The following is a 26,620-nucleotide window of genomic DNA, read 5'->3' as shown; positions in this document are numbered from 1 at the left end:
GCGGTCAAATGACTGTTCAACAAAAACAATCTTGATTAAATCTACCTTACAAAGTCCTTTATTTTACGTTTAATGAAGGTGTCAGAGTATATCTTATATGGATAATCCACGAACAATTTAATAGTCCGAACGTCTATGGGTAATTTTTATTCTGAATTTAATGAAATTAAATCCTTCTGATTCATATCAAAATTCTGTCCCTTGCCGCTCATTTGGTGAACTTTGCATTGCATTAGTCGTATGAATTTTCAACGAAATCATTTACAAGGCAGTTAAAGCACTACAAAATTTGTTGTAAAACCTGTAATAGACTTTAACCGTACTTCTGTGAACACCCCTCCCCAACAACCCCTCATAATAAAACTCAAAATTGTCATCTTCATGAAAGCATTCAAAGCTCACACCTCAATTTAGGGCGTGTTTGTTCTTTTTTCAAATTCGAAGCAAAAAATTGATGCACTAGTTTCAAACCTCAAACGATATCATTTTCCAATCTGTGGACTTTTGATTTAATTTTCACATCTCCCAAGCATATATTAACAAATATTCTTTAATTTGAAATCAGTGAATGGAAAAAAGAAACCACTTAGCATTATATCGCCCCTCCACTTATACTTGAATACTCGTTTTTTGTTTGCTAAATTATGTTAATATTCATTTTCATTTGTCATGATTATTCAATAAATATATTTTTAAAAGTATATTGAGTAAATATTACGGTCAAATCATGGGTTAACTTTAAAGTAGAATTTATATCATTTCTCTCCATCAAAATATATATGTTTTGTTCAAATCAAAGCTTTAACTTCGTCAAACGATGACGAAACACCTTCATTTTACAATGAATGGTTAAAGAACTATCACTGATCTTCCCACTTATTACTTTGATTATAAAGGAAGACTTGGCAAGATGTCAGCCCATGAATTACTTTTATGTCAAGGATTGATTATCTTACCTGTTTAGCGATCTTAAAGTAAAATTTATAGGAATCGACGAACTACAACTAAAAGTTTTGTATTTGTGAACTTGTAAACTCTCTTTTTTTACAAAATACCTTAAAAGTAAGCTTTGTGTTGTTTGAGGGGTTCTTAGTTGCGATCCTCTGTCGTGGCACACAAATACTGTAGATTTTGATATTTACTTCTTTTCGCCAAGCACGCATCGAAGAGGAGTTAAAATACAACTGGTTGTCTCGATATCAGAAAATTATATCCGTGTAGATTAATACGCATATCCGATTGCTCTTGCTTCTGTGAGATAGCACAAAAATTTCCGTCTCGACATAATACAAAGCACTGCTAGTTCGATTGGCCAAACATTCTCCTCCCAAATGCATGAGATTCTTGCTAATGTACATAAAACCACAATTGAAAAATTAAAATGTTCATTAATAGAAGTGGAAGGGCTTAAACTTAGCACAAGCACAAGCTTTTTTTCTTATTCAATAGAATTAAATGATGGTCAGTTTTCAGTAATATAACTTCGATGATTGTTGAATGCTACCAGGTAATATAAAAAGTTAATTTCAAAACGCCCCTTTCTTTCTTTTTCTCTGACCACATGGCAAGAGGATTTTCCAAAGGATCTATTTTTTTTCTCAATTTCAAACGACGATGTTCTTGCGAAAAATGTTTCCGAGCGGGTTCAGTTAAGAGTCTTGGATATATTGATGCTTTACAAGACGGACGCCAAATGGCTAAAATAATAGGTTTTTGGAGGTAAATATAAAATGAATCCGGTTTATCATTTGCTTAATTTTGTAACAATACGAGCCATCAAATGACGCGAAATAGTTCGATTCACTGTATGTTATTTCGTCGTTTTATTATTTTAAAGCGATATGATTTAGCAATATTGATTTTATTTTTTTCAAGTAAGGTGATTACATAAGGGTTGATGTATTTATTAAATGAAGTGTACAGTGAACCAATTATAACTCATGTGAATTTACACAAGAAAGGGTTACGGTTGACGATTATTCACCTTTTTGAAAGTAATGTAAACTATAGATTTTTGTGGTTTGATATAAGGTATTCATCTTACCTTTGTATTTTGTTTGCATTAATTATTCAAATATCTAATGCACCGTACATGTACGAGTGTCAAAAGAATAGGTCTGCAGCATCGCTAGGCTTGTCGTAAAAGGGCGATTAGTAGTGCTCAAAACCCTGGCCGGGGGCTATGGTTCTCTGCCCACTGAGCAACTGGGTTATGTACCCAAGTTGGTCCAATGGGGTATCCTTGACATGTTTACAGAAGGTGAATTAATCTACCCACCTCTCGCAATGTCCAGTGGCATTCAAAACTCGTCGACCTTATTTTGTTGTGTCTCTTCCCATTTTTTATGTCATCATCATTCTATGTTCCTTTTAACATCCATTTATGGCCATTGCCTCAAATAGCCGAAATATTGCTGCTTGGTAAAAGGTATATTGAATAGGTTTAAAGATAATTTACAACAGTTTTGTTTTTTTTTTTTCTTTTATTTGTTATTTTTTTTGTATGTAATTGATTTTTTGTTGGTTTGTTTGTTTGTATATTTTTTTTATAACGGACTACACTATATGATGACATTTGTAATAAATAATTGCAATATATCTACATCGATCCATCACCTAGCATAAAACATGCAAATCCACATGATTTGATGACGAAGTTTTTATTTCTAATCGTTCAGTTTAAAAAAAAAAGGCACTCATTTAAATTTTAAATTATATTTTAATGTCCATCAGATATTAAAGGCGTTATATTTGGATGATTGAAGATCATATGCCGCTTACAAATTTCTGTAACCATGGACTACGTGTTTATGCATTTTTAACCGAGCACTGTATTATAATTAAAATAATTGCAATATATCTACATATATATATTTTTAAATGGATGTTGTATTAGTATTAAGTAGCGCAGGTGACTTCCATGGTGTAAGGGCTTGTTACACCCGAGTATATAAAATTAGTGAAGATGGTTTTCTAGCCAGTTCAAATTGACGACACTTTACGACAAACGTGATGACTTTTTATTTAAATGGTCAACTTTCCTTTCATCTGTGGCAACATCCCTTCAGCACCTGCTTATGGAGTGTTCATATCAAAACTCATACGTTATGCCAGAGCTTGCCTAAACTACGCAGACTGTTTGTATCGCACTAGAACTCTAACAAATAGGCTTCTTGAACAGGGTTATGTTGCTACAAGTCATCACTACAGAAGTTTTATGGTCGTCATCATGAACTCGTGGATAGTTGTGGTGTATCCATCTGCATCAAGCAAACTGATTTATTCAACAGGTCATAGTTTTCCTTTCCTCGGTTGTTTACCCCGGACTTCACTTTTTATTAGCAACTCGGCAGGTGTTTCTAGAAAAGCAGAGGACTCTTACCCTAACGGTGCACCTGGTCCATGTTCCCAGTTTTTAGTGGAGTCCGAGTTGCTCATTTACTTTTGTTACTTTGTATGTATGATTTTAGTTAGTTTATGTTCCTTGTTGTGTATGTCTGATTTCCATGTCTGGTCTTTGTCCCTGCATTGAATTCTTTTGATTACCACTATAACTTTGGTTCCCTTGATTACTCTTTAAAACGTCTTAAGGGAACCAAGGTTATAGCGGTAATCAAAAGAATGTAATCCAGGAACAAAGACCAGACACGGAAAACAGACACACAAAACAAAGAACGTAGAGTAACTAAAATCATACATACAAAACAACAAATGGAAATGAGCAACTCAAACTCCACTATAAACTGGTGGAGTACAATTGACGATTATCAGTGACCCTTCACGGGTTATCGAGGATTAATCCCACGATGAGTTTCAACAAATATATTAAAAACACTCAGTCCTTAGATGAACTGATCTTATTCAGCTAGATTCAGTCATTCCATCAACGTATTTGCTACAAGTTCTTACATGTAACCATTATTTTTGTTCTCACTCATATTTAAATGCAATATACAAACCAACAAATTAAATATTCACATGTTTGGAATTTGGGTATTTAGAAACCACGAGGGCATTCTTTAATTCCAGTAACCAATGAACAGATTTGTCTGACCCTATATTTATCATATATAATTAACAAAAAAATGATTGAAAATTGCTGTTTCACGAAATTGAAATCTCTTTCAACACTAAGATAGGCTTTTTTTGCAAATGGTGGAGCTTTTCGGGGCCGGATTTGGCTTCCTAGTTCGATGTTTTCGTTTTGAGTTCCAATTGTGAATAAAATATATTGTTTGAATTTAGATTCTCCTTAAACTAATGCCGATGGTATAAGATTATCCCTTGAAACACATGTATACTCGACGTCACATACAACACATTTTCGAATTGAAGCTCTACCTTTTAAACCGTTGGGACTTACCGCTAGAGTTGTCTCTCTTTTATTTAATATGAAGATAGTTCGCATATATGCATGACGTGTTAGTACCAACGAGTCGCTTGTTAGCTTAAATCATGCGTAACAAATCCTTACGGGAAAATCCCATACTAATATCAGCCATGTTGGTTTCTACGGGACGATTTGTTTACAAACGAAGTTCGAAAGTTCCTGTCGAACTCCGGTGACAATCGTCTGCTTGATCAACTTCTCGGTATTGTACGTTGTTCGCGTAAAATAAATCCGAGATATCCGAAATAACGCCGAAATGCATTCTGGGTTCTTCGGTTTTTGGACAAACCATTTAAACGTAAACAACATCTCCTAGAAACCCGATCACTGTAAAAATGGCCGAATTTTTACAATGTAAATATTGGCACCGAGAATTAAAATCTGACCGGAATTTAACGATTCAATGTTTATAGAGAAGCCGTTTGGATAAACGAATAAGCAAGTCATTTAAGACAATTTAAACGAGGTAGGTGTCAATAAAGTCGTAGAAAATATTTTTATTCAAATTTTAACAGTATCTTATTTATGTGACGCCGAATATACATTGTTCGTAAGTTGTAGTATCTATATGATTTGTACTGTTTTCAAAATTAAAGGGTTTTTGCATTTATATTGGTAGGTATTGTCCAAAGCAGATGGGTTTGCGACTACAAAGGTCTCAATTAAAACGTGGTTTCTTATCTAGATATATAGAGAAAGTACAGTTCTAATTATATTTCATAGTAACAAAAGAGACGCAAATGCAAGCGAAATACAAAAACAAATAAGTACTTTTTTTCAAAATTATATCTTCACAAACATCCTGAGTAATTTACTACAAACATAACAATAGGTTCAAACATAGATCACAGCAGTATAGGGTCAAATGTATATTTGCTTTATTATACAAACAATTATCATTCATGAAAAATAACCGTACAGCCATACAACCTACTCGATATAAAACGAATACAAAACGCTGCATCTCAACATAGACCAAAAGTAATAAAACATAATTATTGGTTGTCAAAGAATAAATTATTTTTAAATGGCATTGTACTTTCTCTTTCTGAAACACGTAATACACGCAATTGAAAATGTCGATGCGGCAGCTTCTATTGAGAAACTATTATAATTATAAAAATATTAAATGTTCTCCGAATCAATTAAGACAACTTTAGTATTCAACTTTTTGTTAACAATCCTTTAGATGAGGGACGGAGTTCACTATTTATGAGCACTCGGCAGGTGTTTCTAGAAAAGCAGAGGACGCTTACCCTAACGGTGCACCTGGTCCATGTTCCCAGTTTTTATTGGAGTCCCAGTTGCTCATTTGCTTTTTTTTATTTTGTATGTATAATTTTAGTTATTTTATGTTCCTTGTTGTGTATGTCTGTTTTGCATATTTGGTCTTTTGTGGACAATAGTAGTTAATTTAGGTAATGCCACTAATGGTTAATTTGCCTAGTTTTTAGTGGAGTCCGAGTTGCTCATTTACTTTTGTTACTTTGTATGTATGATTTTGGTTGCTTTATGTTCTTTGTTGTGTATGTCTGTTTTCCATGTCTGGTTTTTGTCCCTTGATTGCATTCTTTTGATTACCGCTAAAACCTTGGTTCCCTTGATTACTCTTTGATTACCGCTATAACCTTGGTTCCCTTGATTACCGCTATAACCTTGGTTCCCTTGATTACCGCTATAACCTTGGTTCCCTTGATTACCGCTATAACCTTGGTTCCCTTGATTACCTCTATAACCTTGGTTCCCTTGATTATTCTTTGATTACCGCTATAACCTTGGTTCCCTTTATTACTTTTTGATTACCTTTTTAACCTTGGTTCCCTTGATTACTCTTCGATTACCGCTATAACCTTGGTTCCCTTGATTGCTCTTTAAAACGTTTTTGAAAATGCTTAAACCGAATAATCAACGTAAACGTAAATCTCTGAGTTATTTTTTTTTTAAATTTGATGTTGTATTAGTGAATATTAGATAAATAGCGCAGGTGACTTCCATGGTGCAAGGGCTTATTACACCCGGGTATATAGAATTAGTGAAGGTGGTTTGCTAGCCAGTTCAAATCCTAGATATTTATTGGTACGGAGATCACCTTACATGATTTGAGCGTCGACGTCAAATATATAAATTGTTTGAACAAACAAAAGCAGTAGGGACTCAGTGGTCAGTATGTATCATAAACTAAGGACAGTTAAACAGATGAATAGGTTTTGATAATCGGTATATGGTTCGGCTGTCAATTTCAATTTGAAGTAGACCAATTGATGTTGCTAGTGCCCTCTACATTATTACGGCAAGACGGTGTTACAATGAAATCAAAGTTAACAATAGAAAAACAAACATTCGCTTGGATAATGAAGTTAAGGAAAAATAGCAAATTGTAGACTAAATGTTACAAAATATCAAAGGTTTTTTGCTTTGGTCAAGTACAATGGTATGAGAAAGCATATTTCAGAGTAGACGGCTGTTCATCAGAAGGTAATCTGGAAGCCCGGGTAATATTTCGTTCAAAACGTTTCTCTCAAATATAACCCCGGTTCACCTGTGACATTGTTTGTCTTTTGATTGGTTGAGCGAATATGACGTTATTTCATTTACTTTTATACGTTCTAAAAATTCAACAAAAGGAAAAATTCAAGGAAAAATACGCTTAAATATTTTCAAATTACTTATAATGTATTTCGGTATAAATGCACAATTACGAAGTCAATTTAAATAATCTCATCTTTGCTATTATTTTATTTTATAAGCGGCACTTTACCAATATATTGTGCATATCCGTCGCTGGTGACCTGAGTCTAACCTGAGTCTATATTCTTAGAGGTCGTAGGGTCGCTTATGATATTGACCAGGGAACTAGATTAGTCAGAAGGTAGCTCATTGAGGAATAGTTAAGGAAGTAGAACTAGGGTAAGGTACACAATTCTTACAAATCATTTGAAGGTTTGTATCTAGCATTTTATATCGATCTCATGTGAGCATCAATGTAATTTGGACTGATTTTATTCTGCTTTAAATGAAAGATAAATAGGCTTTGGAATTTAATATGACACAATATATCACCGGCTTCAAGAGTATGTCCCTTACCCTATGTCTACCTTCTTTTATTAAAGTAGATACACCTTTTGTACTTTGATATGTGTTGCATAAATGACTTTAAAAATCATACTCCATACCGTAGTTCCATCAGTTAGCCGATATAAGCCGATTTTTGTTATCTCCTCACAAGTATATCAAAGATTGTTGGTTTGAAAAATGTAAGTACTTTGTTTGCTAAGGAAGTTCAATATTATATTGACACAATTCACTTGTTCTGGTAAATTCATACAAAAGAATAAAGTAAACATTGCATTGTTTGTAAGTCATCTCTATTCATCAAGTTATAATGTTATTTTGGAAATGACGTATTTTGACTTCGTCAAACGAAGACAATCCTCCCAACAAAAATAGTACAAGTACGATATTTTACAAAAGAACATATCTACATTTATGTCAAATGATATGACTTTATAACATATGATTTTCCTATGTACGTTTGCTATTCCCATATGTTCATATTCCTGGAGCACCATCCTACGGTATTAACATTTCTCAAATTGCACGTTTTAATTGTATTTGTAACAAAGTGTCAGAATTTAATAAAGGTAACATAGGCATATTCTTCACGAACAGATTTTGCACTTGCGTTTTCGAAATTACTAAATTTTGAAAATATTTACATAACTTATATTTTGCAAAAAAAAAATTACTCCTTAAATCGTGGTTTCTTTGATTTCTTTTCCATAACAAATCAAGTAATTTATGAACAGATCAAGGCGTTATTTCCTCCTCTAGTTTCCAGTGTTTCCGATTTATGTTTTTCCCAACGGATTCAGTAAATTAAATACAAACGAACAGAAATTTGTTTAGAAAACATGAGGTTCTAGTTTTTTTTGTTTTTTTTTTTCCTATTTTGTAAATTTTGCGTTGCTATTAGTGCTAATTGTGTTTTGTCATTCATTTGTTTTTGTTTGTTTGTTTGTTTTTTGTTTATTTTTACTGTATGTTTGTTTGTTGTTCTTTTTAATGTTGTTGCTTTTCTTTTTATCTTTTCTTTTCCTTGTTTTGTTTTTTGTTTTGTTTTGGTTTGGTTTGGGTTTCCTTCTTGTTACTTCGTTTTTGTTGTGACATTTTTTTTCAAAATGAACAGAATGAATACACACCAATTCAAAAGTCATTACTAAGCTTAAAATATACTGATATGTTTTCATGAAAAACCAAATTATAAGATGTTTTAAATTGACCACTAAAGGAAATCAAATTTCGATCAAATTTATCTTCTACGTGTTTTAAATCATTGTGACTTTTTGTTATAAATTGTCGGAGACAGTAATCAAGAGAACCAAGGTTATAGCGATAATCAACAGAATGTAATCCAGGGCACAGACCAGACACGGAAAACAGACACACAAATCAAAGAACAAATAGTAACTAAAATGATACATACAAAGTAACAAAAGAAAATGAACAACTCAGACTCCACTAAAACTAGGAGAGTACATTTGATGATTATCAGTGTCCCTTCACGGGTTATCTAGGATTAATCCCACGATGAGTTTTAACAAATAAATCAAAAACACTCAGTCGTTAGTTGAACTGATTCAGCAAGATTCAGTCATGCCATCAACGTATTTGCTACAATTTCTTACATATAACCATTATTCTCGTTCTTATCTTTAAACAATCCTAATTTCGGGGATTTGATACATCGCATCCACCCAAAAAAACTTGAGATAAAGGATACTGTGAAGTCAGCCTCATATCTTGACCTTTAGAAATCAATGGTAAAGGAAAACTATTGACCAAACCTTACGACAAACGTGATGACTTTTCATTCAGAATTGTGAACTTTCCTTTCATCTGTGGCAACATCACTTCGGCTCCTGCGTATGGAGTGCTCATATCACAACTCATACGTTATGCCAGAGCTTGCCTAAACTACACAGACTTTTTGTAGAACTCTCACAAATAGGCTTCTGGAACAGGGTTATGTTGCTACAAGATTGAAGTCATCACTACAGAAGTTTTATGGTCGTCATCATGAACTCGTGGATCGTTATGGTGTATCCATCAGCACCATGAAAACTGATTTATTCAACGGGTCATAGTTTTCCTTTCCTCGTTTGTCTACCCCGGACTTGACTTTTTATGAGCAACTCGACGGGTGTTTCTAGAAAAGCAGAAGACGCTTACCCTACCGGTGCACCTGGTCCATGCTCCCAGTTTTTAGTGGAGTCCGAGTTGCCCATTTACTTTTGTTACTTTGTATGTATGATTTTAGTCATTTTATGTTCTTTGTTTTGTATGTCTGTTTTCCATGTCTGGTTTTTGTCCCTGGATTACATTCTTTTGATTACCGCTATAACCTTGGTTGCCTTGAATACTCTTACGCATATTTAAATGCAAAATGCAAACCAACAAATTAAATATTCACATGTTTGATATTTGTGTATTTAGGAACCACGAGGACATTCACTGTTCCAGTAAGCAGATTTGTCTGACCTTATATTTATCATATATAATTAACACAAAATTGACTGCAAATTGCTGTTTCACGAAGTTGAAATCCCCTTCAACACTAAGACAAGCTTTGTTTTTGCAAATGGTGGAGTTTCTCGGGGCCGGATTTGGCTTCCTAGTTCGATGTTTTGTTTTGAGTTCCAATTGTGAATAAATTAAATTTTTTTGGATTTAGATTTTCTCATGCTCTTTAAACTAATGCTGATGGTATAAGATTACCCCTTGTAGTTTGTTCGTAAATTGTAGTATCTATATGATTTGTATTGTTTTCAAAATTAAAGGGTTTTTGCATTTATATTGGTGGGTATTGTCCAAAGCAGATGGGTTCGCGACCAAAAAGGTCTCAATTAAAACGTGGTTTCCCTTTCTTATCTAGGTATATAGAGAAAGTACAGTTCTAATTATATTTCATAGTAACAAAAGATACACAAAAGCAAGAGAAATACAAAACCAAATACATTTTTAAAATCATATCTTCACAAATATCCTGAGTAATGTACTACAAACATAACAATAGGCTCAAACGTAGATCACAGTAGTACAGGGTCAAATGTATATTTGCTTTATTTCACAAAAAATTATCATTTATGAAAAATAGCTGTATAGCCATTCAACCTACTTGATTTAAAACGAATAAAAAACGCCGCATCTCAACATAGACCAAAAGTAATAAAACATAATTATTAGTTGTAAATGAATAAATTATTTTTAAATGACATTGTACTTTCTTTTTCTTGAGACACGTAAAAGACGCAATTGAAAATGTCGATGCGGCAGCTTCTACTGAGACACTATTATAATTATAAAAAAATATTAAATGCTCTCCGAATCAATTAAGAAAACTTACGTACTCGATTGTTTGTTAACAGTCCTTTTCATGAGGAATGGACATTCCATTTTTTCGCACATTTACTATCGGTGGAATATATTTTTTTCTCAAGTGACGCACTTACATTTTGTTCTACTTATCAACCAAACACAAATCGGATTTTAAAAAAGCAGAAAACGGCTAGAGTGATATTAGGGACGCACAATAAATCAACGTATATAAAGTGTGTGTACAAATAGGTCATGCACAGAGTTTTTTTTCGGAATTTTGGATGTTCATGTCATGTAAGGTATCCCTTGAGAAAAGTCAAAACAAATAAGAGAAATACACTAATGAATAAGGAGCGATAAAAGTTCTCACTGGCATAAAGAAACAACGGAAACATAATCATAAAATGTCGAAAGAGTTAATTATGAATTTAAAAAATTGAATCACAAATTTGAAAAAATAAAGACTTTCAATTTAATGTTTTTTTGTTTCATTTTGATCATATTTTTGTCAATGATATTTGTCCACACCAACGAAACAACTTTATATTTACTGAAACACTTATTATTAAAAAGCTCATGCTATGGATGTTTATATGTCCGAAAAAAAACATCTCTCTTTTTCAATTTTCAAAAGTTTTTTTTTAATGCATTATGATTAAGATCTTTTTATGACGTCATAAAAATTAACAACAATACATCCCTTTTCATAACATTTAGATATATATTTTATGTTATTACAACAAAGTGAATTTTTGGGGGAATATGTATAGCCAAATGTGGTGAATTAAAAGAGGCTTTCGCCGTGTACATAATGTTTTTTTTTTAATTTCATCAATGCTACGATAATGAAATAAATATGGAACCCTCAGTCTACGGAATCATACAATTGTGCGAACTTTAATGTAGTGACTGAAGATATTAATTTGACATTTGCTCATTTACTTATTTAATTTTGTTTTTATGTGCATTATTTTAGATATTTCATTTTCTGTGTTGTTTGCCTATCATTTTTTGTCTTGTAATTGTCCGAGTAAATGTTTGAAAGAAGTTGCCTTTACTTTATTGGTATGAAATTATTTCCCTAAATATCATAACTAATGAATCCACTTTAGGAATAATAAAACAAATAACTGATTACACTTTCTTTTAATTTTCACTTCACATTCAATATATATTGTATGGTTACAAATTAAAGAGTAAATCATGGAAACTCCAATCTTCGTTGTTTTTTCCACAAAATGGACATTTATGTCACATTGTTTTACCCCGAGCGATAGCAAAGGGCTTAAATAACGACATAAATGACCAGCCTGTGGTAAAACAATGATAAAATGGAGTTTCAATGGTTCATTTCGATTATAATAGGATTAGCTTCTTCATATTTGTTAATAGACACAGTTTACCTGTTGCACGAAATGTTTGTCATGTGTTTATCACTTTTTTACAATGGGTTCGGTCTTTAGAACTTTGAAACGCGTCATATAAGAATTACAAAATATAACAATTTCCTTTGAACAATTATTATTATGTATCTTTAACTAAATGCCAAGACAGAATCAGATACTGACATTCAATAGATAATAGACGATATTCATTTACACGAACGCATTTACAATAAATGTTTGTGTCATTAAGTTACATACTACATTTATTACCATTATATGACTGTAATATTTATGGTAAAATAAAAAAGGAGAAAAAAATAACATATATTCAATTTCAAACAAATCTGACGAATGCCGGAATTCTCGACCAACAGACATCTCGGACAACGACTACTCGGCCAATAAATAAAACTTTCTGGAACTTGTTTTAATTCAATGCAATGTAATTGGTAAATTAATTGTATGAATAGCATCTGAAAGCATTTTGATAATAACATTGCAGTTAGTTTAAGTGGTGAAATGGTAAACTTAAAACGTCACAGACGGTCACTATTAATTATGAACCAGCTAAAGCCATTAATGCATTATAGACGTAATGACAAATTCAATATAAAATTGAACTTCACAAATATACACTAATGACACCAATTTCAAAACGAAGATCTTAAAATTGTATCAATTTGAGCATTTTCATTCCGGGCTGAGTGGCATCGATCCAAGAAGTCTGCAGACCGAGATGTCTGGACCCGTTCTGAGATTTGATCTTTCTCTCGGGAATTACAGCGTTTATTTCAGTATATCAGTAGATATGCTTTTAGTAGGATCATTCTTATATTGTAAAATGAGGTTTTGGTAATGAATATGCGCATTATTTTAGTCTTTCTCGATAAATGTTTTCCTGATATTTATAGTTGAGTGCACACCGAAAAGAAGTGATGTTCATCATAACTTTATGCCGAAATAATCTTTCAAACTCATACTGACATAAATAATTTCTGTTAACGCTACGTTTTAAATATGTACAAAATATTTCAACAGAATATTTTACCGAAACACTTTTATGGGAAAATTACAAATTATAAAAAAAAGTATTTAAAAAGAGTGATACTGCATCACCGTCAAATTATCGTCCTATTTCACTAATAAGCTGTTTGGGAAAGGTAATTGAAAGTGTGTTGTATAAACATGCCTATAATAACCTAGTTTAAAGGTTTGATAAATAAACTCAAAATTTGACCCCTAAATTTCTTTTAGAAATATGAAAGAATGTCAATAAACTGTTGTATAAAAAAACCTTACGAGGGACAAAGAGACCACTGGTGAACAGATCGACAGAATATGTCAAGCGAACAGATGACGTTAATGATCATAGTTTTTGAAAAATAAATCAGGGATTTCTACCTTTTTTCTTTTGACTATTCGGAGAGCAACATTTCTCCATTTACATTTTATATGTTAATACACACATCATAACACATTATATCATTAATGATAAAAACAACAATATTCTTGATCAACAAAAATATATTTCATTTACCACACGAAATCGTGATATTGCTATTTCTATTCTCTTTCTTTAACTTGCAAAATTTAGGCGTTATTCAATTATCGACATGTTTATAACAAAAGCAACAATGATGATAAAAGTAATAATTCCTATTTCTATTAATGATAGTACTAAAGACGAAAAAAAGAAAGTAGCTCAATATGATTTCATCATTTTTGGAGACGGCTATTGTGATTTCCAATTACATTCATTAAAGGGGTTTGTTTGGTTGATATCAAATTCAGTCCTGAAAATAAGAATTATTTTATTCAAATCGACTATGTGTATTGCCAAATATTTAGTACAATATTGCTCAACAAATTATGTTTGCAGTGTTTTCGCTCATTACATGGAAACCTTAGTGCAAAGTGGAACTAGATATGTAAAGTTTGCCAAACTGGGGAAAACCATTTGGATTCATTTCATCTTTCTTTGCGGGAGATTCCAGCCACAAGCTTCGACCACTTTAACAGTCCAAACATAAATATCTGTTGTATCAAGTCAATTTGTCAAAATTTTTCAAACTTCCTGTTATTGAAAGTTTTGCAAAAATGTTAATTTGTAACGGCATTATGACACATTTATTTTGAAACAGCTCATAAATCATTTTTGTTTTCGTGAAGACATCTTTTTGAAACGATGTTATTCTTTTAAGTGGGTCTATTGAAAATGTAAGAGCAAACAATGGTCTTTTCAAACAGAGGAAGCATCCTTAAGTGGATTTATATAATTATATTGTCAGATTGGTGGGATTTGTTATGCATGTTCCTGAGTTTTCCTATTTGGCCTGATTCTTAAAAAGACACTTACACCTAAATGATTTAAATCCAATATCTTCTAAAATTGTGCACGTGTTTTGAATAATGGTCCAAATTTCATTTCACTGTATGAAAAGGTGTAAAATAATGTAATGCGTATTTAAAAAAAAAAGTCGTTCACTTGATAATATAGTTCGTGACAGCGATGTTAGATTTTTATCGCCAATGTTATTAATTACTTTCTCAAATTGTCAACAATTAATCGGTATCAATCGTACATTTTTCATTTGTATCATATCATTTAAAATAGTTTTGATTTGACAGTTATGATTCAGTATTTAAGGACAGAATCATAAAAGAAAGAGGTGTAAAAAGAAAGTGTGATTCATTTTAGTAACTCACTATTGCAAACTTGTCATCACTTGGCGACACCTATTTCGTATGAAGACACATGCCACGATAAATAAATGTGGAGGGTTTTTTGCAGTTTTAGCTGATCATGAATATAATAATAGGTAGAAAAGTACTTCCGATGAATGAAACTCCATGTACGTCGTAGTAAGAAAATAGAACTAGCAGTAGTTAGATATAAGTCTAAGGAATCTTAGCAGAAAAGGGGAAATACCTAAAATATACTTTTATTCAGGACTCAAATATTCACAAGGCGAAGAAGGAAGTCTGATGAACATTTTATGTTCTCTCGGGCCCATACATGTTTCTCCATTTTTCCAAACATTTTGCGTTACTTTCATTGCTGTCAAATATTTTGGGGCAGCATGATGAATGGATTATATTTGACAAAACTCCAAGACGGGAAAGGAATCATGGCCATCGCCACTATACGTCACCTAAATTACATGATGTCTCCATAGATGGCCTCATTCCTTTCATACAAAAACCTCTTGGACTTCATTGCATTAGAACCAAACTCTATTCTATACCTCTTACTCTACTACATTCCCCTTACAAAACAAGTCTTGACATTCTCGTTCCTCACCATTATACAGACTGGTTGCCATCATTTTGGATATTGGTTTCCACAGATTCTTTAAACCATGGCCAGTTTGTGTGAAAAGTCAATATGAAGAAAAACGATCATTTTTTCCACTACCGTTTGTCAACAAAGGTGTATATGGCTAACATCCTCCATCACAAAAATGTTACCAACAAAATTCTTCCATATTTCAAAGACAAATTCATATGAATAATTTCATATTCCTATACCTCAGCTATTGCATCCAAAATTTTCAATTACAAAAGGCTGTCGCAGAATCTCGAGATTGAGGACTTCAAGGCTAAACCATCTGACTGTTCTTGGTCCCTCCGGTCACGTCGTTACGGGAGAGTTAACCATCATCGAAAACGAATTTCTGTGTAATATTATTTCTAAAGGTTCCAAGTACCGTGAACCACGCTCCATAAATAGAAATTATGACTTAAAGTTCTGGCATAGAGGACTATGCAAGAAAATGGACAAAAAAACGAGAACATGAAGACATTGATTCTCTGTCAGAGTGGTTAAAGGCCGTGAGATCTTAAATTTTGAAACGAATGAAAGTTTTAAGTAGGTCAATGAGTGCCAATGCTACATCAGTTTTCAACGACCACGATGTAGCAAAACCATTGTCTACTATACATGACAAATATGCTGTCGTGCCAGCAGACAGAGCCAAAAAAAAACAACATTGTTTTTGTCTGGAAAACGTTTTACATCCAATGTTTATTATCAGAGGTAGACGTAAAAAATAATAACAGTGATAAGACCTATACTGCTACCACACTCTCTAAAGAAGATATTGTGGAAAACCATAAATCTGTGCTATCCTCTTTTGGTCTCTCTACCAAGGATGGTGATTTTGATTTATCATCTATGTACTGGATTCCAAAACTCCACAAGAATCCATACAAACAATTTTACATAGCTGGATCTGCAAAATGTACCACCAAACCTCTTCCTAACTTTTAAATTCTATACTCACAACTGTCAACGAGGGTCTGCAATCCTATCAATACACATGGTACTCCCGTAGTGGTATAAATTCAATGTGGATCCTGAAAAATTTCCAACATTATGAATCGCTTTTTTTTCCAAACAAGATGGTACATCTAGATACAAATATATAGCTCTTGGTAGAGATACCTCATACTTGGTAAAAAATAATTCCAAATCATCATCCAAATATACAGAAGAAGATGCTTACAAAATGCTGGAATTTTTAATCGACAACATATTTGTCAAGTGTTGTGGATGCATTTTTCAAGAAACGGTCGGCATTCTAATGGGAACAAATTGTGCTCCTCTACTTGATGACCTATTCCTTCACTCTTATGAGGCTGACTTTATCGCTGATCTGATGCGAAAAAAAGAATATCGTTTATAGCTAAATCCTTTAATCTCAGTTTCCGCTATGTCCCTGGATTACATTCTACTGATTTATTCAACGGGTCATAGTTTACCTTTCCTCGTTTGTCTACCCCGGACTTGACTTTTTATGAGCAACTCGGCGGGTGTTCCTAGAAAAGCAGAAGATGCTTACCCTACCGGTGCACCTGGTCCATGCTCCCAGTTTTCAGTGGAGTCCGAGTTGCTCATTTACTTTTGTTACTTTGTATGTATGATTTTAGTTACTTTATGATCTTTGTTATGTGTGTCTGTTTTCCATGTCTGATCTTTGTCCCTGGATTACATTCTTTTGATTAACGCTATAACCTTGGTTCCCTTGATTACTCTTAAATATGTAGGTATTATGGAATACGGAGATATCAGCTGCACGATTCTGCACGATACACAATCAATTTGTGTCATTATGATATTTAAATAACATAAAAAGTTAATATTTAAAATTTTTCAAAACTTGACCTTGATATCTTTTTTATTAGGTTATTTAGACTAAGTGTTCAGATTGAATTAGAATTTACAGTGCAATTCTGTGAAAACACGCCTCCTTTTCAATTAAAGCTATTTTGAAGAGAGGAAATAGGATCTTAATCCTCGGTAATGAATTTGGCTTACGATTTCACTTTCACTTAATTTGTTTTGATACTGTACATCATAAATATTTGATTCTAATGCTGCTGGTGAATACATACACCTACACGTTTTCTTACATGCATTCAGCTCTGGTATATATCAATGTAAATTTAACTAAAAAATGTAATGAAACGGAAAAAAGTAAATAATTAAAAGGACAGAAATGCTCAATACAATTATCAAAAACGAAATATTTTAGAAAATGTTTTAAATAGAAAAGTAGAAACTATTGTTATATATATTGAAGACAGTCTTTTTTACCAAAAGAATTAATGCATTCAAGGCAAAATTTGAGACATGCAAATCAAATTTATTTCAGTTAAATTGTATTTTTTTTATTCTGCACAGCAAAAGTACAGTACCAAGATGTGTTACTGGGATAAATTAAGACAGTGGACCACAAAAAGCATACTTCCTAATACGTAGGCAAAAACATACAATTTGAACAAGAGATACCTCCCTATTTCATGCTTATTCCCTGTCTAACTATTAAGTTTCATGTAGTCAAAGAGTAATCAAGGAAACCAAGGTGATAGCGGTAATCAAAAGAATATAATCCAGGGACAAAGACCAGACATGGAAAACCGACACACACAACAAAGAACATAAAGTAACTAAAATCATATATACAAAGTAACAAAAGTAAATGAGCAACTCGGACTCCACTGAAAACTGGGAGCATGGTCCAGGTGCACCGGTAGGGTTAGCTTCCTCTGCTTTTCTAGAAACACCCGCCGAGTTGCTCATAAAAAGTCAAGTCCGGGGTAGACAAACGAGGAAAGGTCAACTATGACCCGTTGAATAAATCAGTTTTCATGATGCTGATGGATACATCATAACGATCCACGAATTCATGATGACGACCATAAAACTTCTGAAGTGATGACTTCAATCTTCCAGAAGCCTATTTGTAAGAGTTCTAGCGCGATGCAAAAAGTCTGCGTAGCTTCGGCAAGCTCTGGCATAACGTATGAGTTGTGATATGAACACTCCATACGCAGGAGCCGAAGGGATATTGCCACAGATGAAAGGAAAGTTGATATGATGATGGATGATTTTTTTAGTGAATATTGCGAATAAATTCTAGCCATTTACATTGAAATAACTTATGCTGAAATTTGTGTAAGGACAAATTAACTCAATTATCAAATACAAATAAAACAACAGTCGTAAGCTTATAACTTTAAAATCTGTATTCCAATGGTTAACATTATATGTCAAGATTAAAGAAGTTTTTTTTTAATACTTTAATTTCTGACAGGTCAGGCATGCACAAGTGACAGAGTAGTAGGGGAATTCAATACTGAAAATGAGAAACAAAATAATTATGATACGGCAAACGGTTAGTATGAATAATATATTATGAAACTATTATCAATTATTTATTGATATGCATTTTAATACGTACATGCATATTTGATAGTTTCGGATTTAAAAGTAAGACATCAGTCCCGGGCATACAATGCAATCACATATTCATATATAATTAACCCGGACTGATAACCATGTGTAAGTACTTTTTATTCAATAGACATGTTCATAATAATACCGTTTGGAACTGGGTTACCATGAATGAGATAGGGATAATACAATAACAGACAACGAACCTACAGCAGTGATCAGTTAAAGGGAAATCTAAAGAACCATGTTTTGAATGGATATTAACAGAATATAATCCATGAATAACAAGTGGACAGGAAAAACAGACACGCTCGACTGAGAACATGAAATAATTAAAATAAATCGAACAAGATATAAAATTAAATGAGCAATCTAAACTCCAATAAACACCATCTGAGCCACATCCGAGATAGTCAAAAGGGAAAATGGAAACTATAACAAAGTGAATGGTAACATGGTAAAGATGGATACACTAATACGATCCATAATGACGACATTAAACTTTGTTGTGATAACTGTAATCTGATAGAAACATTACTATGTTCCGAAACACTTTATGTAAAGAATTTGGTGAGCTCTGACATAACGAATCAATTATACGAAAACATCACACGCAAGTGCTAGAGAGATTTTGATACAGATTAAAGGACAAATTGACGACATGCGACATGGGATGAGATGTCATCGCGTATGTCGTATAGTTTGGTCATGAGGTGTCGCTATCCATTGATCTGAGTAGGTCAAGATAGAAAGTGTCTGTAATATCCTTTTTCTTACGTTATTTTTTTTTCTTTTCTTTCTTTCTTTCTTTTTTATTTATTTATTTATTTATTTTATTTTATTTTTTTTTTTTGGAATAGGTGCGATCTATAATATAAAGTCATGAAATTGAGAAAAGAAATACAAGCAATGATACAAACACAAATTCTTCAAAGTTTGTAGCTTTATCTAATCTATCCTATTTTGACATCACCTTTTCTAAAACTAACATAAGATGCAACTATTCATTTCAAGACAATGCCGTTTTATGTCGAGACAACGATTATAAGTTCTCATGTTGTGGATATATCCGAGCATGGGAGATATATGTCAAGAATGGAGCGGGATCGCCAATAGACGTCACTTTGCAGGTCTGGGAGGATACTGGTACACTGTGGGATTTGGTAGGAGAAAACGTCGTCACAACAACAAGTAAGTCGACCAAATATAACCCATGATTTGATAATATTTACATAAATGGATAAATCTGTGTAGTAATATTTACAATGGTGAAATGTAAACAATCTAATTTACGGAATAATATTCAGAAAAGATTTTGGTTATTTTAAAATTCGATGTTTTTATCGCTCATGAAAGACGAAAAAAGTAATCAAGGGAAGCAAGATTCTAGCGGTAATCACAAGTATGTAATACAGGGACAAAGACCAGACATAGAAAACAGACACACACAACAAAGAACATAAAGTAACTAAAATAATATATACGCATTAATGATAACGACCACAAAACGTCTGTAGTGATGACTTCAATCTTGTAACAACAAAACCCTGTTCCAGAAGCCTAATTGTAAGAAGTCTACCGCGATACAAAAAGTCTGCGTATTTACGGCAAGCTCTTACATAATATATGAGTTGTGATATGAAACTCCATACACTGGTGCTGAAGGGATCTTGCCACAGATGAAAGGAAAGTTGACGATTCTAAATGAAAAGTCACCACGTTTGTCGTAGTTTGGTCGATAGTTTTCCTTTACCATCGATCTGTAAGTGTAAGTTAGGATATGAGGCTGACTTCACGGTGTTTGTAGTATCCTTTATCTCAAGTTTTTTGGGTAGATGCGAGGTATCAAATCTCGAAACTAGGATTGTTTACCGATAATACGTCATCTATATAGCGGAAACTGAGATTAAAATATCTAGCAAAACGATGGGTTTTTTTTGGGGTTTTTTTTTCACGCAGTGAGCGATTCGGGCTACTGGGAGCCTCTTGTTTCCGACGCAGTCGATACAGTTTCGTTTTTACCCTTTGACCTTAAAGACGCTCTAGCATGGAAACGCAAGTCACCTGATCGCAATTCTGTTTCCCGATTAGACAAATACTGAAAACATTGGCGTCCGAAAAAAAAGCTGTATCGTAAATTAAAATTGCATGCCATGTATTATTTCCTGAATGAAATGTAGAAAATTATATGTAAAAGGAATAAATTTTACTGCGTCGGCTATTCTTATTTTTAAAGATAGCACTTGTTTCCGATCATATCAGATCTAAAGTAAGCATCATAAGACTGGAAGAATAGGTTAGCTAGTTCAGTAGGTTTATCGCAGATTTCAGCTACCTTATGAAAACAAAATGAGACATATTTACGTCCAATGTCATTATGGATGATCTACACCTTTATACAACTCATGTTGAGTTTTAAAGCTTAAAGTGCACTTTAAGTTATCAACCTGTAAAACAGTAAAGATTCAAACAATAAAAATGATAGATCAAATTTGTAACCGGTGCAATAAAAACTCTTTCGTTGACATAAATATAAAGAACAAAACAGAATACAAAACCTTGGTATCAAGAAAAAATATAATGTTCTTTTCCATTAGGATGAAAAAAAGTAAATAGCGTACACTAAATTATTAATGCAAAGTTAAATATTCACTGTTCATTTACATATATATATATATATATATATGGAGATTGTAAAAGTACATGCGGTTTATGTATATACTTGCAGATGATAATGCCGAAAACGTAATTACTATAGCCAATGGAAATAGGATTCGTGTGAAAAATGATGATTACATTGGGTTGTAAGTACATCTGTACCAATGTTATGAATATAATCGGAATGAAGAAGCTATGATTATTTATTTTTAGATTGCATGTGTAATCCGCAGTAGTCACGTATGATGCACATCCTTTATTGCATCCTTTTCCCGTATGCCTTCCGTAATCACATATTTATCCTTCATTATAGATTTCTTTGCAAAAGATACGATTTTTAAATCATTGTCTACTCTTTGAACCTTGTTTTTACAATACAGATATTCGACCCAAGCACCTCTACGTAAAACGTAAAAACAACTAAGCCACGTCAAATCAAAACTATTTAGTATTTCACGTTATTATTTCAAATTCTGTCCATTTAATTAGTATTGACCAATAATTTCGAATGCTGGAAATTTTGATGGTATTGTCATTCTTTGATATGTTTGGAGCTAGGTATCGGTAACGACGAGCGTTTTTTTTTAAATTGGATATCTCACTCTATATGTTGTATGTTGAGGTATTCCATAAAAATAATTGGATGTAATACGGAATGAATTGTATGGTGTATTTGTTTGTTGTTTCAGTTCTTTTTTTATCAAATATAAAAGGGAGTTGATTGAGTCCCTATAGAACAAGTATAATAGTACGCTTGTCTGCAGTCAGGCGCAGTTGGTCATAAATGTGTCTTCGTGTTGTAATTTGACTTTTTATCTAATTTAAAAAAAAGTGTCATCGTTACCGTAGAATTTATCACATATTTGTCTGGGCATTCAGAGCTTACTAACAGGTGTGTACTGTTGTTGAAGACATTACGGTGATCTCTGTAAGTATTTCATTAAAAGTTAGACGATGGTGCATTTGTTGTGTTGTTCCATTTCTGTTCATTTTTTTCTATTTATCACATGCTAATTCCCTAGGAACTTTAAGCTAATTCAAACACTAAATGGTGATATTTTATTGGATAGAAGAGGGAGTTGAGGATCAATTTAGACAATATAATATGCACCTGGACAGAATAAATTCTATCGGTGTTTGTCTTTTTACAATACATATTATTGCAATTCATAACAAGTTTTACTAGTTTTACTAAGTATGTGGTTCGTGCCTCAACGATAATTAGTTGGTATTTTTAGCTCCTTTTTTGTGTTAGAGTTAAAGGACTTCGGACACAATATAAAGTAAGATCCATAGTATGCCTTTTCATAGATATTTATACCAAACTACCACAATGCAGAACTTTAATGGGGATCATGCTTAATGTCGTTTTTTTCTGTTCTGTTCACCATTCCGTCCTCAGTTTCCATCCACGTTTTTTTGAAACTGCTAATTTAGATATGATGTTTTCATTCTGTTATTAAATGAGGCAGTTGGACATCTCTCATTCAGTTTGTTTGCTATAATTTGTTTTATTTTGTTTTGTTTGTTTTGTTTTTGTTTTTGTTTGTTTGTTGTTGTTGTTGTTGTGGTGTTTGTTTCTTTTTCTATTGCAATATTACTATCCATGCGGCAGTCAATGTGTCTTTTAACTTATGAATCAGTGACCACCAGAATTTACTAGTCGCCGATTTAAATTGACTTTTAATATTGCGTTCTAGCCTAGAACTCATCTAACACAATCTTCGGGGACTGATTGTGATAGTGTTTAAATATAGTTTACTGCATTCTGCATACACTGCATATGATTTAAAATCTATTTCTATGATTATACAGCTATCAACATGCTGGTTCAGTTATCACCTATGGTGGTGGAAATAATTATCGACGGGCGCTGTTTGCTGGTGCACAGACCAGTTATGACTGGGATTCTGCTACTAGCGGAAATAACAGAGATCATGCAATCCATGCCAAAGTTACGCCAAGTAAATTTTTTTTAATATACTTACATGTATCTCTTTCGACAAAAACTATATTTTTGCCTTTTGTTCTGAAGTAAATTAGTCAAGAAATAGTTCTTACTAATGAAAAGTCATATACATATTACTTTTGCTTAACAAAAAGATGTTCATTGAGTAGAAGGACACTTAATTTGATGCTGCAATTTTCCTATTTGTGCAAGTAAAACATATTGATTGTTTATTCATAAGGCTTTAATATGCCAATATCATAGTATCACTTTAAGCTCCACGCCCACTGCTTGAATGTTTACATGTCCGACCGCCATTGATTGTGACTGAATACACTATGTGACACACTTAATAAAACCAGCCAACCAACATGAGGACACAATGGGACAATGCTTTGAGTATAAAGCAAAATAATGTTACTTGTTATCATTTGTTAAACATATTACATATCTTAGTTGCAAATGTAGTCAGTTATTTGTAAATAATTAGCACTATATGTCATATTCCAATCGATTGGATAGATTAACAAATTTACACCTGTCTAGGTCATCTATATTATTCCGCCCATACTGGAGACGCCACCAAGGGAACACATTAAAGATTCGTATTGGGGATAACATTCCCCATTCGTGAAAATATTTTTTTATTTTTCCTTTTTTATTGCAGTATAAACACAATAATAATGTATCGATTTCACATGAAAGGAATAAAAGGATTAACGGTCGAACAGTAACCCCGTTTCTCTGCTTCATCCTTTTATTCCTTTTATGTGAAGACGAGACACTATTATTTTCTATATACCACCGGATACCTACTTTGAAAATGATAATAAATACAATGAAGGGTAACATGCCTGAGAAGTGAAGTAATGGTTCAGTAAGATAATGAATAATTACGATGGTTTAGTCCGTAAGAATCAGACAGTTTGTGAAACATTGTACAATAGAACAAATGTGTAGCAGTGTAATGTGACGTATTGTACCTATAAAAACTAGATTTTCCACATAAATTTGGATAATTTTATTTCCACTAAAATCCAGATAAACATTTTAGAAACAGATTAATCTGTCAAATAAACGAAATGTTCTATCTAAATGATAACAAAAATGCATCCAGTGAGACAGAGATCAAAACGAGGTAATTTCAAATACAGATTGAATGGATTTTGACATGCATGTTTCAGACTTTTCTCCTTTTTTCTGATTCTTACAAAAACTTGACGTACTGATTTTGTGTCCAGGTGCTATCCCGATTTTTACTAACCTTGATGATACTGTCACTGTCCCGAACACACAAGCAGGCGGCTCTGTACTCTTTACACTGGCATTCTCTGATAGTGACCTTGAGGATGCTGGTCAATTGACACTGACACAAACTGGAACTACTGGCTCAGCTTCGACATATTTCGAATTAAACACGATCACATGTAAGTATTTTATCTATTGTGTTTTTAATGTATGGCGTATATTTTTTGTCAATCACTAAAAGATTTATATGATTCCATACGTTGGCTTCATTGTTATGTTGTTGTGTCGATAGAAACTCGCTAAGGCTCTACATTAAAAATGACTTTTATGGAATATATGATAATGATTAGCAGCCTACAAAGAATATTTCATATTCAACTTAAAAAAAAAGATATCATTGTGACTTGATATTGATTATTAATATGTAAATTGGTTTCATTGTGAATTGATAATGATTACGCCCTGAACTTTGTCCATATTAACAATATATGCTTCTTGAAAATTCTCACACACGATAAAAAAAAACAATTGAATCAATCTGCTTTGTACTCAAAACATGAACAAGACTTTAACCGTTACCTATAATTTATTTTTTTTAGGTTAATGTTTCAAATTTGCAAATGCGGAAGTTATCAAGTTTGTAAAACAATAAATATCTATCATCTGCGAACAATCCAACCTAAGATAGTTCACAATGAAAATAATCTACACCACTACTGATGCTTTGTTTTATTCAAAACGTGAATATCTGGGGATTTGTCCTGTTGTCGTGGTCTTTGTGATTTCCTATAATAATGGTCATATCATATTTTCATGTGGTTTCGCTACTTACAACAATAATTTTTCACTAATCAAAATGCATTCCAAATTAAAAATTTCTAAACCATGTTTGTAATTCAGATGATATCACAGTACAAAATGGTATAACGTTAACACCAGGGGATCATACCATGTCCTTTAATGTAGCAGATATTTGTGGTCGGTCCTCCGACGGGACTTTAACATTGCGGGTTACAAACCAGGTAAATTTACAACCAATCAAAGTAACACTCTTATTCATTTAAATGATTTAAATGTTCCAGCTGGGGTGCTGCGGATGGTTAAGGATTTTTCGAAGTTTTGTGGGCCTAGAGTGTATACGGCTATATCATATATCATTGGAAATATAAATTAATGTAGTTTTTGAATATTATTCTTTTCTAACTGAAAAGTGGTAACGTTTTCTGCTCTTTTGCATTAAATAGAAGGAGAGAGGAGGGGTTAAAGATCAATCGACTTCAATATACTTTGATAAGTAATTTAAGTGAAATCGTTCACTGCAGGTATCGGAAAAAAGTAACATGTAAAGATCAAATGTATAGAATTTCACAAATTTAAAAAAAGAACTTTTTCCGACAAAAGTTAACTATTTAATCACAGAATAAAAATGACCCTAACATTGGTAGCATTTTAGTGCATTTTCAATGATTAAGAGATAATAAGACAGCGAAGAATATTACAGTGTATATCTTAGTATTCTTTACTAGATAATAAATAAAATAAACACAACGTTCTAGATTCGATCTGAAAAATGGGATTTGCAAGTGAATTTGAAGATGCAAATTTTCACATATTTAAACTATTAATTGTACTAAAATTATAAAATACGAAATCATGGATAACCTGTTCTGGTTTCGAACTGTTGGAACAAAGGAAAAGCGTACATTTTAATATTCTACGGTGTCTTATCATTTCTTAATCGTTGAAAATGTACTAAAATGAAACCATTTCATTTTTAGGTGCAATTTTGTTCTGTGATTAAAGAATCAACTATTGCCGGAAAAAGTTATTTTTTTACATTTTTGAAATTCTTTATATGTGATTTTTACATGTTACTTGTT

The 26,620-nt window shown here is 32.7% G+C and overlaps 1 protein-coding gene across 1 annotated transcript in view; it reads left to right on the top strand.

Annotated features, from left to right (window-relative positions):
• LOC148609652 (cadherin EGF LAG seven-pass G-type receptor 1-like) overlaps nucleotides 1-26,620 on the top strand; it is a 47,396-nt gene that overhangs the window by 1,407 nt on the left and 19,369 nt on the right. The window contains exons 2-7 of the mRNA XM_088541904.1: nucleotides 18,747-18,827; nucleotides 19,901-20,077; nucleotides 21,615-21,690; nucleotides 23,360-23,508; nucleotides 24,734-24,919; nucleotides 25,641-25,762. Coding sequence (XP_088398030.1) covers nucleotides 18,747-18,827; nucleotides 19,901-20,077; nucleotides 21,615-21,690; nucleotides 23,360-23,508; nucleotides 24,734-24,919; nucleotides 25,641-25,762 — 791 coding nt within the window. The remainder of the gene's footprint in view (nucleotides 1-18,746; nucleotides 18,828-19,900; nucleotides 20,078-21,614; nucleotides 21,691-23,359; nucleotides 23,509-24,733; nucleotides 24,920-25,640; nucleotides 25,763-26,620) is intronic.

Source organism: Perna viridis, chromosome 8 (genome assembly GCF_037379345.1).
Source record: "Perna viridis isolate PV_CMFRI_1.1 ecotype Kerala chromosome 8, ASM3737934v1, whole genome shotgun sequence".
Lineage (NCBI taxonomy): Eukaryota > Metazoa > Mollusca > Bivalvia > Mytilida > Mytilidae > Perna > Perna viridis.
Note: the sequence above shows the minus strand (reverse complement) of the source record. Positions and strands in the feature narration are given on the sequence as shown.